Source organism: Lacerta agilis, chromosome 8 (assembly GCF_009819535.1).
Source record: "Lacerta agilis isolate rLacAgi1 chromosome 8, rLacAgi1.pri, whole genome shotgun sequence".
In the NCBI taxonomy this organism is placed as follows: Eukaryota; Metazoa; Chordata; class Lepidosauria; order Squamata; family Lacertidae; genus Lacerta; species Lacerta agilis.
Window position 1 is genome coordinate 3,422,849 of NC_046319.1, and position 15,583 is coordinate 3,438,431.

Here is a 15,583-nt window from a genome sequence, read left to right on the forward strand (position 1 = left end):
AGCAGTGTGTGTGCATTGCTACAATCTTGCTATGCACAACATTTCTGAAAATTTAGGATGATATACTTTTAAGTCTGTGGCATTAAAGATGTGAAAGCCCATGGGGCAAAAACATATTTTTCTCCCCACCTTTGAAGAAAAGACACTCCTGTGAAACAGTTTCTTTTGGAATGAGTGAAATTTTATTCATTTGGAATGTCTAGTTTGAAAATTTCTTTGTAATGCATTCTAAAGCTTTAGAAACTGATAATTCTCATGTATAACAATGTAGGAACATACAATTTCTGCTCCTAGAGCATGCTGCCATCTTCATGAGGAGCATACATTGCTTTTGTTTCCTACAATTTTCTTAGTTTGTGCATCTCAGAAGTAGGAAAAATAAGATAATGTACTTAGACAGCGCAGGATGCAACCATTTGCAACTCTTTAGTATTTAGCATACCATTTTTAAACCTATACAGGATGTCATTTTTAGTATACTTACCATTTTGCTTGTACAAAATGAAGCCATATGTCATATATGAAAATGTTGCATACTAAACATACATGCATTATTTGGTATTTGTATTATTTTGTATTTGTGTTATTTTATTTGTATTTGTCTGCCTTATTCTTGGGAGCCACCTTGGAAGCCTTTTTGGCTGAAAGGCGGCATGCAAACAGTAACACATTTTATTTTAAAGCAGTAAAATAAGTTTTGTTTGATAGGAATATAAGACTGTAACATGTGAAGAGGCTGGCAAAGCAGCTGCAAATAAGCATCCTGGGCGGCCAGACTCCTGGTAAGACTGGCAGAATGCACCCGCAAAGACAGTTTGAACTCCTCCACCCACTCTCACCTGGAAGTTCCCTGTCTTCTTGTCATACTTGACCAGGTTGTTCTTATCTAGCATCAGAGCTGCAGTGTGCACCAAATCCAGCCGGCGCTGGTCCAACAATGGGTCTCCTTTCAGGTCATCATGCGATATCCCGTATAGAGTTGGGGAACGTAGCATTCGTATGTAGAGATAAGTATAGCCAAGCCAGTTTACAGCATCCTGCAGTGGCCAAGAAACACAGTATCAGAGTCAGCAGTTTCCAGCAACCTGTCATGCCTCAAATCCTGGAAGTGATAGGATGGGGCAGAGGCCACAGGGACATCACAGCATGCTTTAAAGGCCACCTCTGCTGGCCATCAGGCAAGGGCTGGAATAGGCAAACTCGGCCCTCCAGATGTTTTGAGACTACAATTCCCATCATCCCTGACCACTGGTCCTGTTAGCTAGGGATGATGGGAGTTGTAGTCCCAAAACATCTGGAGGGCCGAGTTTGCCTATGCCTGGGCTCTGTGGTTTAACCCATAGCACCACCCACATTACTTTATACTCACACTCAAAATTCCTAATCAGGGTAATCCAAATTCTCTGTCAAGAAAAGCTGGAAATTGACCTCCATTAATAAAATGCCACCAAGATTCTTCAGTAAGCTCAAGTCTGCACCCAACTGAGAGATGCTCACAGCCCTGATCATGTGCTGTGACTAAATGGCCTCCCCCTTTATCGCTACAAATATGCACAGCTGCAGTGCTCAGCTGCCTGCTGAGTATTTCTACGCCGAGACACTAAAAACAGAGCAGCCACAAGTCATGACTGGGGTCTCTCCTCCTCACCTTTGCATTTTGGACGTTGCCCAGCACGACCTCTGCATTCAGCATGTCTGGAAGCTTCGCCACCATTTGGCTCTCAATGGGAAGCTGCTGGTTCAGCAGTGAGAGGTAATACTGCAGCTCTCCATGAGAAGTGATCAGGATTCCCTCGCCCTTGGTGTCATACTGAGGTCTCCCAGCACGACCCAGCATCTTTAAAAACACACACAAGTCAGAGAGAGAAGTCAGACCTCAAACAGAGTGTCAGGTCTGCGTTGGGTTGCTCACGAGTAAGCAGGCATGAGTCCGAACTGTCTTTTAACAGTTTTATTGTGCAAACTATTTACAGAGCAGAGTGCTGAAAAACATGACCGTATCAGTCGGTAGCAGAATCCGGGAGTGGCCCCTTCCAGCTGGGACCCCAACAAAAGAGTTTCGGTATCCGAAATCTCCGCCTCCCCTCCTTGCGTTTCACCCCTCTGCGCACTTGGGGCGACGGAAATGGCGTGTCTCCCTCCTCGCCCGCTGAGCGAGGGGGGTGCAGGGTCTCTCCAACATCCCCAGAGCCTCTGCTCTCCAGCCTCTGAGCTGCCTGCCCCTCCCCACTAGAGACATCGCTGCTTCCTCCGCTGGAAGAGGAGGTGCTGCTGGTCAGGTGGGGCCGGGGCTCTCTGTAGCATCCCGAGAGCCCTTCCACCACCCTGCGCTGAGCCGGGGACAGTTCCCTGACACAGAGTTTCTAACATTAATTAACAGCCAAGTGTCTTAAGAATATTTCTGCAACATCTAAAGAAACACAGAGAGAGCCACTGAAGTGTGTGCCTGTGCCCCATAGGAGTTACCTGCAAGATGTCCAGGGCACCCAGTTCAGTCCAGCGACCTTTCTCTGGGCTGTACACCTGTGTCCCCTTAATGATGACAGTGTGAGCAGGAAGATTTACACCCCAAGCCAAAGTTGCTGTGGAGACCAGAACCTGTAAAGGAAAAATATCAGGGTTGAAAGAATATTCTGCTTAGTTTCAAAGGAACTCCCAACAATGCTGCAATGCACGGGGGGGGGGGGATTAAAAGTGGCACCAACGTTTAATAGAGCTTCGCCAACACCCATCTTTGGAGACTGGGTGGTAAGCAGGAGAAGAGCAGGCAGGTTGCACTGCATCAGTTTAAAGCACAGAGAGGGAACCATGACAAGATTGTTTTGCTTCAGTGCTGTGCTAGAAGAAAGAAAAGCTCCTCACACTCACCCCTTTGTCTCCCAAGTCTGCCCTTCCAGTTCCTCCCCTTGCTCTTTCTGCCCACATCCCAGCCCCTCAACCTATTTCTCCCCACAGAGCTCCCTAGTTTCACTCTCCATTTGCCTTCCATCCCTGAATCTATTTCTTTCCCTTCCCAGTCTCTAGTCTTGCTCTCTCTCCACCATGACATCTTAAAGTTCGTGTGTGCCTCTATGTCAAGCATGTTATGCCTGTCATGATCTTGGATTCTGCTTACCACAAGCTCCACCTGCTGTTTGTTGTCTTGCCCTCTTCCCTGTCTTTCACCTCACCGGGAAGCGGGGTTCCAACTTGAATAAAATATTGGGAGGGGAGCCAGGCATGCCCCGCGTTGCATAATTGATCACATGATGCCCTGCATGGACACCATTTGAATGGCAATGCCCATCAACTTTGGGAGGGGGTGACCCCTTCAAATATTTTGTTGGGGGAAATCTGCTGTCATACCTGGATGTGCTTGTCTGCAAACAGATCTTCCACCAATGTTCGGTCCACCCTGGTCATGCCAGCATGGTGAATTGCAAAGCCATAGGGCAGCAAGTCTTTCAGCTCCAAATTCTGTGAGCAAAAAACAACAACAATGTCATCAAAAAACCCCAATGATTCCTGGCTTTCTGTTGCTGAGTGAAGGAAGAGATGCGAACTTGTTCTGGAGAAAGAAAAGAGATGCTAGCAAGCACTAAAGATATTCTGGTGAAACCATTCTCTGCATTCTATCCCACGAGGAGAGTGGGTTGACCTTCCACTAGGAGAAGGGCCCCAGCGCTTTGGGACTCTTTTCCAAGACTTATGAAAAGAAAAGGTTTCACTTGGCCTTTGAAAGCAAACCACTTTATTTTCTGGTTCTGACACAGATTTTATCACTGTGCTGTTTCTTGCCAATTATTTTTTGGTTTGGCTATTTTGGTATTAATTTATATGGGTTAATTTGTGAATCATTTTAGAAATTAAATATGACAAAGTGGTAGATAAAGGTTGAATAAATACAGAAATAAATACCTTGCATTGCTCAGCTTCTGTCCTCAGGACCTCGGTGGAGGCGGAGCCCTCTCGCAGGAAGAGACCCAGGGTGTCTTTCTCCAGACACATGTCCCTGATGGCTCGAGCCGTTTTCCCAGTCTCCTTCCTGGAGTGGACAAACACTAGCACCTGATTGGAGACAAGAGAAATCAAAGCTATCAGTCCATGACAGCTAGGCAATGAGAAAGCAAGCCGTTGGGGGCGGCGATCAAAGAGGACAGCATAATTACAAGCGGAAAAGTCCAAAAGGTGTTCTGCCTCATGTGGGGAAAAGGGAAGAACTGTATTTGCTGGCCCTGCATTCTCTTCTAGCCATATGGGTGAGGCCTGCCGTGGAGAACTTGCTCTGTGCTCCAGGTGAGGCTTAGAGGTTCTAAAATCATGCAGGGAGCCAACATGATTTTTGGTTTATAAGAATAGGTTCTCCGCTACACACATTCTGAATAAATGGAGGGCACCAGGGTCAATTAACAGTGGCACAGAGGAAAACAGCCCCTTTCCTCCCCTCTATTGTGTGAGAGTAGACCGTATTGACCTGTCTGAAAGCAGCAGCAGGATCTGCTGGAAAGGAACACTATGGAACACAGAGGAACACTATGTGCATAATTCTGCCTGCTCTTTCCTAAATGTCTGTACAAAGAAAAGCTGGATTTTGGCTCAAGAGGGGAGCAGTTTAGAAGGGCTTACAGGCACTCGACAGATATACCATGACATTAGCTTGCTATGTGCTTCAGATAGATGGCAGCCCACCCTCTTTTTCTCTATACAGTGGTACCCCGCTAGACGAAAATAATTCGTTCTGCGAAAATTTTCGTCTAGCGGGTTTTTCGTCTTGCGGAGCGGCAATGACAGCCGCGCTCCGCAAAACAAAAAAGAAAAAAAAAAGACGAAAATTTTTCGTCTTGCGAGGCAGCCCCATAGACTTTTTCGTCTTGCGGGGCAGCCTTCCGCTAGACGAATGCCTTCGTCTAGCGAGTTTTTCGTCTTGCGAGGCATTCGTCTAGCGGGGTACCACTGTACTATAAAATACAGCTGTAGGGCAAGGCTAAAAAGGGGAGGCAGCACAGGTTTTTGTAAACAGAAGATTCCAGGTCCTGTTCCTTTAAAGCATTTTTACCGCACTCTTCAGCTGAAGAGGCTCCCAGTGTAGATTAAAAGTCACTTAAAAAGGGGAAAGCAGCCTCTGCTCTCAGGCTTGCAATCTAAAACCTGTCAAAGTAAGTTATGTTGGGTCAGAGTTGGCATGTTCAAAATGTACCCAATGTTAAAATTCCAACTCTTGTCCACTTAAGTTCACTGCCGTTACAACCAAGACACCCATAAAAATAAAGTCAATGTTCAACAGAATGAGGAACTCCAGCTGGGTTATAGAAGAAACACCACAGAGGCTAGAATGCAGTTCCAAATCAGCAGCTACCCAGCAGCCAGGATGACAATCCCAACAACGCAGGCCTCTTCCTGAGAAGATGCTCTTCACCACATCCCTGAGCCAAGAACAGCTTAAGAAATGATATTTCGAAGTGGGGGAGGGGATAGAAAGCAATAGCCAAATAGGATGCCTGGAGGTAAAGAAGGGTGCAGAGAGATGCCTCCACCCACTTGCAAGTTGTTCTTCCAAAATAATAATAATAATAATAATAATAAATTATTATTATTATTATTATTATTATTATTATTATTATTACTACCCCACCGCCACCCTGGGCGGCTTGCAACAGAATATTAAAATACAATAGTCCGTCAAACAATACAAACAATACAATAGTCTGTCAAAAGCCTCCCTAAACAGGGCTCCCTTCAGATGTCTTCTAAAAGTCTGGTAGTTGTTTTTCTCTTTGACATCTGGTAGGAGTGCGTTCCACAGGGCAGGTGCCACTACTGAGAAGGCCCTCTGCCTGGTTCCCTGCATCTTTGAGATGCAATCCCTCTCCCCACACCCTCTGCCCCAATTTACCCAGAGATGAAAGAACCTACCTGGTTCTTCCCAGCATGCTCCATGATTTTCTCATACACAATCTCGTTCATGATCTGGAAGCGCTTGATTGCTTTCTTCTCAGTGATTCCCACGTAAGTCTGTTCCAGGGGCACTGGGCGGAAACTGCAAAGTGCATCAGGCATCAAGTAAGTGACAAGCAGAAAGGTAAGATCTACAGAAGGCAATTACCTCCTCAGAAATCAAAGGCATATTTATCTACCCTACAAAATACACTGCACACCCCCTTCTTCTGTTTGACATTAAAAAAAAAAACAACTCCATAGCCACAGACAGGTAATTTACCTAGAGAGCAAATATATACAGTGGTACCTCGGGTTATGGACCCAATCCATTCTGGGGTGACATTCGCACCCTGACAAGTCCGTAACCCGAGCGGCACATTTTCGCATGTGCAAAAGCATGATATTGTGCTTCTGCGCATGCGCGACTTGCGCAGAATGCTTCTGTGCATGCGCAGACCACACAGATCACTTCTGCGCTTGCGCCGAAACCCGGAAGTAAACACTTCCGGTTTGCCACATTCGTAACCCGCACTGTTCACAACCCGCAGCGAACACAACACGAGGTACAACTGTATAGGCAAACATAGTGCACACAGAACTTTGTGCAGAAATACTTGGTGATACAAACAATGTAGTGATACATCGCCCAGGATCAGTTTGAGGGCCAGAGCATGATGGCGGCTTCACCCCACAGTACAGTGGTACCTCTGGATGCGAATGGGATCCGTTCCGGAGCCCCGTTCGCATCATGAGCAGTCCACAACCTGAAGCGCCGCGTCTGCGCATGTATGTAATGTGATTTGGCGCATGCGCATGACGTCATTTGACGCGTCTGCGCATGCACGAACCACCAAACCCAGAAGTAACCCATTCCGGTACTTCCGGGTTCAGCGCATTCATATCCCATGACGAGCGCAACACGAGATACGACTGTATATCGCGAGTGAAACCGCTGCAGCTCCCAAGTCCCACTTCTTTAAACTGCTCTGCTGAGGGGCACATGCCTGCACGCACCTCAGCAAATTCCCCCCTCCCCAGCTCACGCCCATCCCCCCCATGCGAAGCCAGCATTTGAGGGGGTGACTCAGCCACCTTCACCACAGCTAGCTGCCGCTGTGCGCTGGGGGCCAAGGCACTTCCAGGCTGAATATGATAAAAGGTTGGCCAACTTATAGAAATTTTTAAAACAAGAGGGAGGAGAGTTTAAATTAAACAAATTAAGGTTTTATCAGAAAGTTAACAACATGGATACAATATAATCATTTCAATGAAATATAGGATACAAGGGTTTGGGGAAACAAATATCACAACTGGAGAGAGATCTGTTGGAATGTAATGTTAAAGTGCTGTCTAAAATGTATAAGGTATTTTTGGAATGGGAGACAAAGGATGAGCAAGTAAAATCTTCAACGATACATTGGGGAAAATAAGAAATCAAGATAACAAACTTTTATAAAAGAATGGAAATTGTTTATTTAATATTTACAAACAAACTGTAAACAGATAAGGACATTGGCAGGATTATTGTAATAATCTGCAGTTTCTTAAGAGTATATATTTAAAGTAGATGAATAAAAGATAATTTAGAATATGCAGGAAATGATAAAAATAAATTTAAGGAACCACAGTAAGAGGAATGAACTCGAGTTTTGAAATGTGAGAATGATTGCAACACTACTGAAATGCATATAACTGAAAGTCATAAAAATAAAAAAGCAGACTCTCCACAGCACACACACCATACCTGTTGTCAAAGTAGAACAAGCCTTTGGTAGGCTCCACCCTCAAGAATGTAGCCACATCCTCGTAGTTTGGGAGGGTGGCACTCAGCCCAATAAGCCGCACATCTTCTTGAGTCATCTCAATGTTGCGAATGGCTCTGGCCACCAAGGCTTCCAGAACAGGGCCCCGGTCGTCATGCAGGAGGTGGATCTCATCCTGTAGAATGCAGGAAGCATTACCCTCCTTGCTCAGGGGGGGGGGGGGTACCACACCATTTACACATCCCCATTAGAGCCCAGAAACCATTACATTTTGCTGGTTGCGATTCTGAGTTTCTCAAATGTTCTCCCACCCAGCAAATATCCCCAGCATTGCCACGTGTAGCAGAAGCACAGACCCTCATCACAGCTCAACATGAAGCTTCCAAGGCAACTCACCAAAATAATGAGGCGCACCAGCTGGGTATAGGTACGCTCCCCTCCTTTGCGGGTGATGATGTCCCACTTCTCTGGAGTGCAGACAATTATCTGAGTGGCGTTTATTTCTTCCTTGCACAACTGGTGGTCCCCAGTCAGCTCAGCCACAGTGATGCCATAAGTGGCCAAGCGCTAGAAGGAAAATTGGAACACAGCTATAAATAACAGGTGTGCATTCATAGTGCGCTTTCAAGTATTCCACACACATTACTGTTTAAACCCTAACAGCAAGTCAGTAAGGTAGGTCAGTACTACCTCTAAATTACAACGGTGTGTGGTTGAGAGTGTGGGGCACACCTGAAAACAGTCTTCTGCAACCTAGAGCCCTCCAGGTGCTTTGGACTACAACTCCCAGCAACCCTAAGCAGCATGAACGACAAGGCGGCCTTAAACTGATTAACAGGACCAAAGCAAAGATCCAAAGAGTCCCCAATTCAGACTCTTAGACGCTATTCTCCATCAGCTCTCATTAGGTGTCGACGCTTCCCCCCAGCATCCACAAGAGAGAGAAGCAAGACAAACAAAGCTCTTTCCCTTGGCTGCCTGGACACTACTGCTAATGGGCCCGGCCCTTTTGAACAGATGATTTTTAAAAGAAATTGGTGGAACAGCCGCAAACAAAGTACCGTATTTTTCACTCCATAAGACGCACTTTCTCCCTCCTAAAAAGTAAGGGGAAATATCTGTGCGTCTTATGGAGCGAATGGTGGTCCCTGGAGCCGAATTGCCCAGGGGCCAAAAGAGGATCATGCTTTTTATTTTACAAAGAGAAAAGGGGGTGTTGAAAGGACCCCACTTAGCAGCTGATCGACAAGTGATCGGGAGAGAGATAAGAGTTCCCGGCTCCCTTTCAGCCCCGCCCTCCTTTGTTGAATGTGCTGCAGAGGGAGGTTGTTTGTTTCCCCAGCAACATGTGACTGGCTGATTAGATTATCTGTCTGGAAAATGTAGAAAAGGCTCCCTTTCCTTTAGAAGCTGCAGAAATGTGAGTTGAACCCCATAAAAACGGGGCTTTTCCTCTTTGCTTTTCCTCCTTTGCAAAAGCTTTGCTTTTTCCCCTTTGCAAGAAAAGCTGCAAAACTTTTAGCTGATCCTCAAAAATAAAGGCTTTAACCTTTGCAAAAAAAGCTGCAAAACATTTAGCTGATCCTAAAAATAAACAGGGCTTTTCCCTTTGCAAAAAAAGCTGCAAAACTTTTAGCTGATCCTCAAAAAAGGAGCTTTTCCCTTTGCAAAAAAAGCTGCAAAACTTTTAGCTGATCCTCAAAAAAACAGGGCTTTTAGAGGAGGAAAACCAGAAAAAATATTGTTTTTATCTTGTTTCCTCCTCTAAAAACGAGGTGCACCCTATGGTCTGGTGCGCCCTATGGAGCGAAAAATATGGTAACCTTGCTTGTTTTCCTCTTCCCTCCACTACTTTTTCCTATTGTGCTGAATCTATTACATTGCAAGCTGTTTTGGCAAACACTTTCCTGCTTAATTCCTTGTACAGTGCTTGTTTTTAACTGATCCTTTTTGTTTTAATCTTTCTATTTTTAAAATACTTTGGTTGCTTTTATTTTATAAGTTGCCTAGATACTTTTATTGTTGGGCTGCCATATGAATTTAAATGATAGTAGCAATAATGTGTTTTAAACACCTAATAAGCCCAAGTGGTAAAGCTCCTCAGAACACTGGCCACCACCTCTCCAAGTTCAGGTTCTCCTCCACCCACTCCCACCTGATGAAGGTCTTATACAAGCCAATTGCTGTTTCCTCTTACCTTCCCAAAGCTGCCCACCATTTCCTGGACTAAAGACCTCATTGGTGCAATGTAGATGATTTTGAAGTCATCCACATTGATTGTTCCATCAAGGTTGATGTGTTTCCCAATCTCACGCAGCATACACATCAAAGCCACATTTGTCTTCCCAGCACCCTGGAATGAAGAGAGTGTCAAAGAAAACCTTCACTCTCCCATCCCTCCCCTCAAACAGGAGACCAGAAAGACATTTCCCCTAGCAAAAATCAAGTAACAGTGCAGAGACACAGAAAGATCCATCGTATTTGACATCATAGAATGGGACACTCACTGTGGGTGCACAGAGCAGCAAATTTGTATCTGTCTCAAGTGCAGCACGGTACAGTTTGCTCTGAATCCGGTTCAGTGTTTTGAATCCCTCAAATCCAGCCTGTGCATATTTGGGGAGCTTCTCCACAGGAACTAGTTGCTGAGAATAAGAAAGGAAATTATGTTTTTTGTCCAGCAAGTCAGTAACAAACTCATGAGGCAGAATCCTCATAGTCAGAACAGAAGCAGTTCAAATCCACAATTCACTCTGAAGTCACTTTACAGGAAAGAGCCTACGCTGCCCATTGGCCCATAAAAGCAGTGAAGCAATTAAGCAGACAAAAGTTGTAAAGAGGATGACAAATCTTAGATGGGCAGCAAATACCAAAGCAATTCTTCCAAGATGACCCTGGTGACTGGAAGGACATAGAGCCTTGCCCAAATTCCTAACACATCACCTGCTCAACAAAGACCTCGGCAGCAGTTAGCTGCTACAATGTCTCCTTCATTATCATCATTTCATCATTTCTACCATCCCATCTGGCTGGGTTTCCCCAGCCACTATGAGCGGTTTACAGCATATATAAAAACAAAGCATTAAAAACCTCCCGATACAGGGTTGCCTTCAGATGTCCTTTTAAAGTTGTGTAATTTTTTTTATCTCCTTGACATCTGAAGGGAGGGTGTTCCACGGGGAGGGTTGCCTGGTTCCCTGTAACTTCACTTCTCCCAGTGAGGGAACCAGCAGAAGACCCTCTTGATGGTGCTAGACAATAGATCAGTAGTTAGCATATACATACAACCTGCTACCAGCCTGAGAGACCAAGAAACAGTAGGATGTGCAAAGAAGGCTCCATGATTGCTGAAGGCACCCAGCAAGGCTGCTAGTTTGTGAATGAGTTTGTTTGGTGCAGGGAAGACCACAAGCCCCCTGCCACAAGTGCTGTCTATATAGACGGAAATAATAAAAAAACACACCACCAACCTCTTCTGAACCAAAGGGCTTTGGCTTCAGCGCAGGAACATGAACTTCCTCGTAGCCTTTGCGTTGTCTGCGGAAAGAGCCATCTGGCAGCTGGCATCGCTTGTTGGCCATGAAGTGACTGCCTTGGGCAAACACAAGGTCCTCCAAGTCTAAAACTTGCCGAGGGGCCAATGCCTGAAATTCACAAAATGGAAATTTCCATCAAAAATCGTTCATTAAATTAAGATGTGATAGCATAGAAACCTGTAAAAAAAAAACCACCCCACCAATCTTTCATTCATAAACAAGAAGAGAAAAGATGAGGAATGATTTCCCCCCAGTTCATGCAGCACCTCACATGTAGCTCAGACCTCCCCACTAAGAATATTTGACGATGCAAGAGTACCTCTCCTCCTTGGTCCAGATCTATGGTTTCCATGTCAGTGTCCATGCGGGACTGGCGGACACGTTCCCTGCGAGAGCGTTCTTCCTGAAGTGGGAGGACACAAACGCCACGTTAGGGTGAGTTTTTGTTCCAAGGATCCATACCAGGCTGCTCAACAATGGTGAGCTCCTATATACACCAAGCACTTTCTCCTCTCCTGACATCTTGTAGTAAATTGTGTGGCTGATTTGAACTTTACCCTACAAAAGCTAGTGACTCTAATCCTTCTTCCTTTCCGCTGCCCATTGTGTGTATGTCATTCCCTATAAGGAACAATAATACTTTTTCTAAGACATAAAACCCAATGAACCAAAGTTAACATATATAGGATTGTGCTGTTACAGACTCACAATATAGAGCAGTGGTTCCCAAACATTTTCAAGACCACTGCCCCCTTGGTTCCATAAACTCTTCTCCTGTGCCCCCTACCCTACACTATAAAAAAGCTTTCAGAATAGCAGTTTGCATGACCCACTAAGGAAGGTAATAACAATAAAATTCAAACCAGCAACAATTAATCACATTTATTCAAAATCCAGTTAAAACCACTTACAGTAGTTTAATTGATTCAACAAAACTGATGAACTTGTTCCACTGATGCCAGCTTTTCAAAGGCTGATAGTAATTTACCCCTCCAGTGCAACAACACCCCCCTGCTGCCCCCTTGCCTCTTGGTGCCCCTCTATGTAATCCCCACCCAGGGGGCAGTAACGCCCACTTTGAGAAATGCTGATATAGAGAGAAAGTGAAGAGGAAGAGATGCCTGTTTAACAATATTTTTAAGTGCTTAAAATCTCCAGCTTCAGCAACACTATTCTGAAACAGTAAGACACAGCAGGAATATCTGATACAATCCAGAGTACACACTGAGTAAAATCATGGGAAGGGAGGCTACAGTCGAAACTGCTGCTTGGTCTTATAATGTATAGCTGTCAACTTTTCCCTTTTCTTGCAAGGAATCCTATTTGGAATAAGGGAATTTCCATTTAAGAAAGGGGAAAGTTGACAGCTATGCACAGAGCAATCATTGGAGTAAAATGGAACAAGGATGAACAACCCACACTGATGCCTTCAGGGCAAATATATAAGCAAGCCACCACAATTAAAGCATTTTTACTCCAGATTCCTTCCCACCTTTATCCCCAATCCTTACCCGGATCAGATCTTCCTTCTCCGTCTCATGTAGCTGATACAGGAACTTTGACAACTCAGGGTCAGATTCCATCTTCCCCATAATCCTCTCCTTCTCAGCTTCACTCTGAGCACTAGCCAAGAGGGTACAGTACAAGACTGGGGGAGAAAACAAATAATTGTAGTATCTTATTCTACTCCTGTGAAAGACACATCTAAATCACCCTTAAGGGCAAACAAAGGAAATGGGTGGTGACAGACTGTACTTTTTTGTCTGTACTTCCCAGAGGCAAATGACCTGGTGCAGAATTTGTATTCCTATGGATCTGTATTGTCTTTCTTCTAATAGGTATTTAGTGCTCAGTTTAATTTTTAAACATGTCAATATGGCAGCATCTTTTAATTCTGCACTGCTGTCTCCTCTCTCCCATGTTTTTTATTAACAGTCCTCAACTCACACAACCAACCACATTTTAACGCTATGCCCTGCCACAGTCCTGATCTGGATTGGTGGACACACAACTGCTATTTAATACACAAAAAGCAACCACACAATAATGAAACAATGTACAGTAGTACCTTGGATCCCGTACGCCTTGTGAGTCTAACGTTTCGGCAGTGTTACGGTTTGCGAGCGTTCTTTGGAACCTGAATGTCAGGCGGGGCTTCCACAGCTTCCAATTGGCTGCAGGAAACTCCTGCAGCCAATCGGAAGTTGTGCCTTGGTTTCTGAACATTTTGGAAGTTGAATGGACTTCTGGATTCCATTCGACTTCCAAGGTACCACTGTACTTCATATCATGCCAAGTTAGGCCATTCTTATCCAAATATCTTAGTGCAAATGTGATAAGACACCACCTCTCTCTCTCTCTCTCTCTCTCTAGTATTTTGGCATGTGCAGAGGGCTAGTAGGGGGGCTTATTTCACTTGCACTGCTTTTTATAGAAGGCAAGAAACTGCTAGGTAAGAAATTTCTCCATACAACTCCAAGCTCTCTGTGCACACCAAGATTTCAGACAACCCAATATTTTGATATCTCTACATCATAATATAGCAGGCACTCACTCATCATTCTGTGTTGCCTCAACACTTTAATGAAGTCAAATGTATTAAAACCCAGAAGCAAGACAAGCTGATTTTCACATTCTCTGTCATCGCTGGCAGTCTGGGGAGACATGAAAGGGGAGTGGTGGAATTAGGTCATGTGACAAAGGACATTGCTCAATTGCTTCTCCATTTCCCCAAAGAAAGGTGTCATACATCTCCCACCAGATCCCCAGGAATGGCTGACAGGAAGATGCCGGGAAAATAGGAAAATCCAGTTTCACACCTGAAATGGCCCATCTCCCTCTATGACAGGGGAGGTTTGTCCCCTTCCCAAGCCTCTGGCAAAAGTATTCCCTGCTCACCTATGAAACATGACATTGGCTGTCATTGTTCAGATGGAGGGAGGTACCACTCACTCCAATGTGGGGTGAATCATCAAAAGCTGACCTTCTCTATGCAGCTTTGTCCCCTCCCTCTATCAAGGGGTCCACAAGCATGTTGTCCACAATGCACTGGCAAGCTGACCATTCCCACTTCTTACTCATAAGTAGACTAGAAATACTGTATTTTTTAGTGAATAGGTTAGAAGCAAACAGTTTTGAGCCCCAAGCTCTTTTGTTTTCAGAATTCTGTTTCACCATCTATCTGCCTTACTGCCAATTCTTAAGTTTCATAATTTGATGAGAGGGAACTGTGTGTATTTGCTAGTCTTAAAATTCTGAAATCCCCACATGTTTAGGCCGTTTGACACTATTGGGTGTCTAAGACATGGGTTGTTAAAGACCAGCACACTGCTTTTTCGTGGGAAAGACTGGGATACTACAAGGCGTTTGGACAGAGAAACAAGCATGCTGCTTTGATCTCCAGGGTAGGCTACACAGCTGGAAGCTAGCCCTATCTTGTCCAAAAAGTCATCAGAACTTTGGCCTGAGAGGGTGGCAGGGTGTACTGACTTGAAGTCCCTTTAAAAGAAATTGCTGGGGAGCATCCCAGGTCAATCTCTGCCAAGAATGTAAGGTCTGAAAAATTCCTCCATTGCCTTGCTGACAATTTCATTTCCCAGAAGGTGAAAGAACCAACAAGGGGATCATCTATCTTGGACCTGATCCTCATCAATAGGGGGGAGCTGATCAATGAAGTGGAAGTACTCGGAAACTGGGAAGGAAGTGATCATGTTCTCCTGGGTTTCAGGATACAGAGGCAAGGGAAAACTGAACGTAGTCAGAGACACACTCTGCACTTTAAAAAGGCCAATTTCAAAAAGCGCAAGGAGCTACCCATGGTCAGAAAAAACAGAGAAGGGAGTCCAAGAAAGATGGGAGTTTCTAAAAGGAGAAATATTGAAGGCCCAAATGCAGACAATGCCAACAAGAAATAAAATAGGAAAGGAAACCGGTGTGACTGTATAAACTTACAGGAGAGCTGAGAGTTAAGAAGGGCATGTATAAGAAATGGAAGAAAGAGGAAATAACAAAGGAGGAGTAGCCATGAGTAGCCAACAGTTGCAGGGGGAAAGTCAGGCTGGCTAAAGCTCAGTATGAGCTCAGGGCGTGTTATACACAGGGCATCTTATACACAGGGGCGTGTTATACACTGAAAAATACGGTAATTCAACAGTCAGTCTGTGAGCATTTATTCCTCTCCCACCTCAGGAGAGAAAAAACCCAGAAGGCCATGACTTGAGGTCTCTAGAGGAAAACAGGCACAGGTTCTGGCACAGGCCTTCCAGATCCTGACCATTCAGGGCAGTTTTTTTTAAAAAAAAAAAAAAAAACCTAAAGCAAAACCTAAAAGGAGCTGCCAAGAGAACCAAAGTAAAAGTAGAAAAAATT

At 44.8% G+C, this 15,583-nt stretch overlaps 1 protein-coding gene across 1 annotated transcript in view; it reads right to left on the minus strand.

Annotated features, from left to right (window-relative positions):
- Positions 1 to 15,583, minus strand: part of SNRNP200 (small nuclear ribonucleoprotein U5 subunit 200) — a 40,528-nt gene that overhangs the window by 18,545 nt on the left and 6,400 nt on the right. Inside the window, exons 8-21 of the mRNA XM_033159061.1 lie at positions 13,770 to 13,869; positions 12,727 to 12,863; positions 11,535 to 11,618; positions 11,150 to 11,323; positions 10,187 to 10,324; positions 9,877 to 10,032; positions 8,076 to 8,246; positions 7,661 to 7,854; positions 5,893 to 6,016; positions 3,898 to 4,047; positions 3,346 to 3,456; positions 2,467 to 2,598; positions 1,649 to 1,837; positions 840 to 1,037 (exon numbers count right to left, since the gene is read on the minus strand). Of these exons, the coding sequence (XP_033014952.1) occupies positions 840 to 1,037; positions 1,649 to 1,837; positions 2,467 to 2,598; positions 3,346 to 3,456; positions 3,898 to 4,047; positions 5,893 to 6,016; positions 7,661 to 7,854; positions 8,076 to 8,246; positions 9,877 to 10,032; positions 10,187 to 10,324; positions 11,150 to 11,323; positions 11,535 to 11,618; positions 12,727 to 12,863; positions 13,770 to 13,869 (2,058 nt within the window). The remainder of the gene's footprint in view (positions 1 to 839; positions 1,038 to 1,648; positions 1,838 to 2,466; positions 2,599 to 3,345; positions 3,457 to 3,897; positions 4,048 to 5,892; positions 6,017 to 7,660; positions 7,855 to 8,075; positions 8,247 to 9,876; positions 10,033 to 10,186; positions 10,325 to 11,149; positions 11,324 to 11,534; positions 11,619 to 12,726; positions 12,864 to 13,769; positions 13,870 to 15,583) is intronic.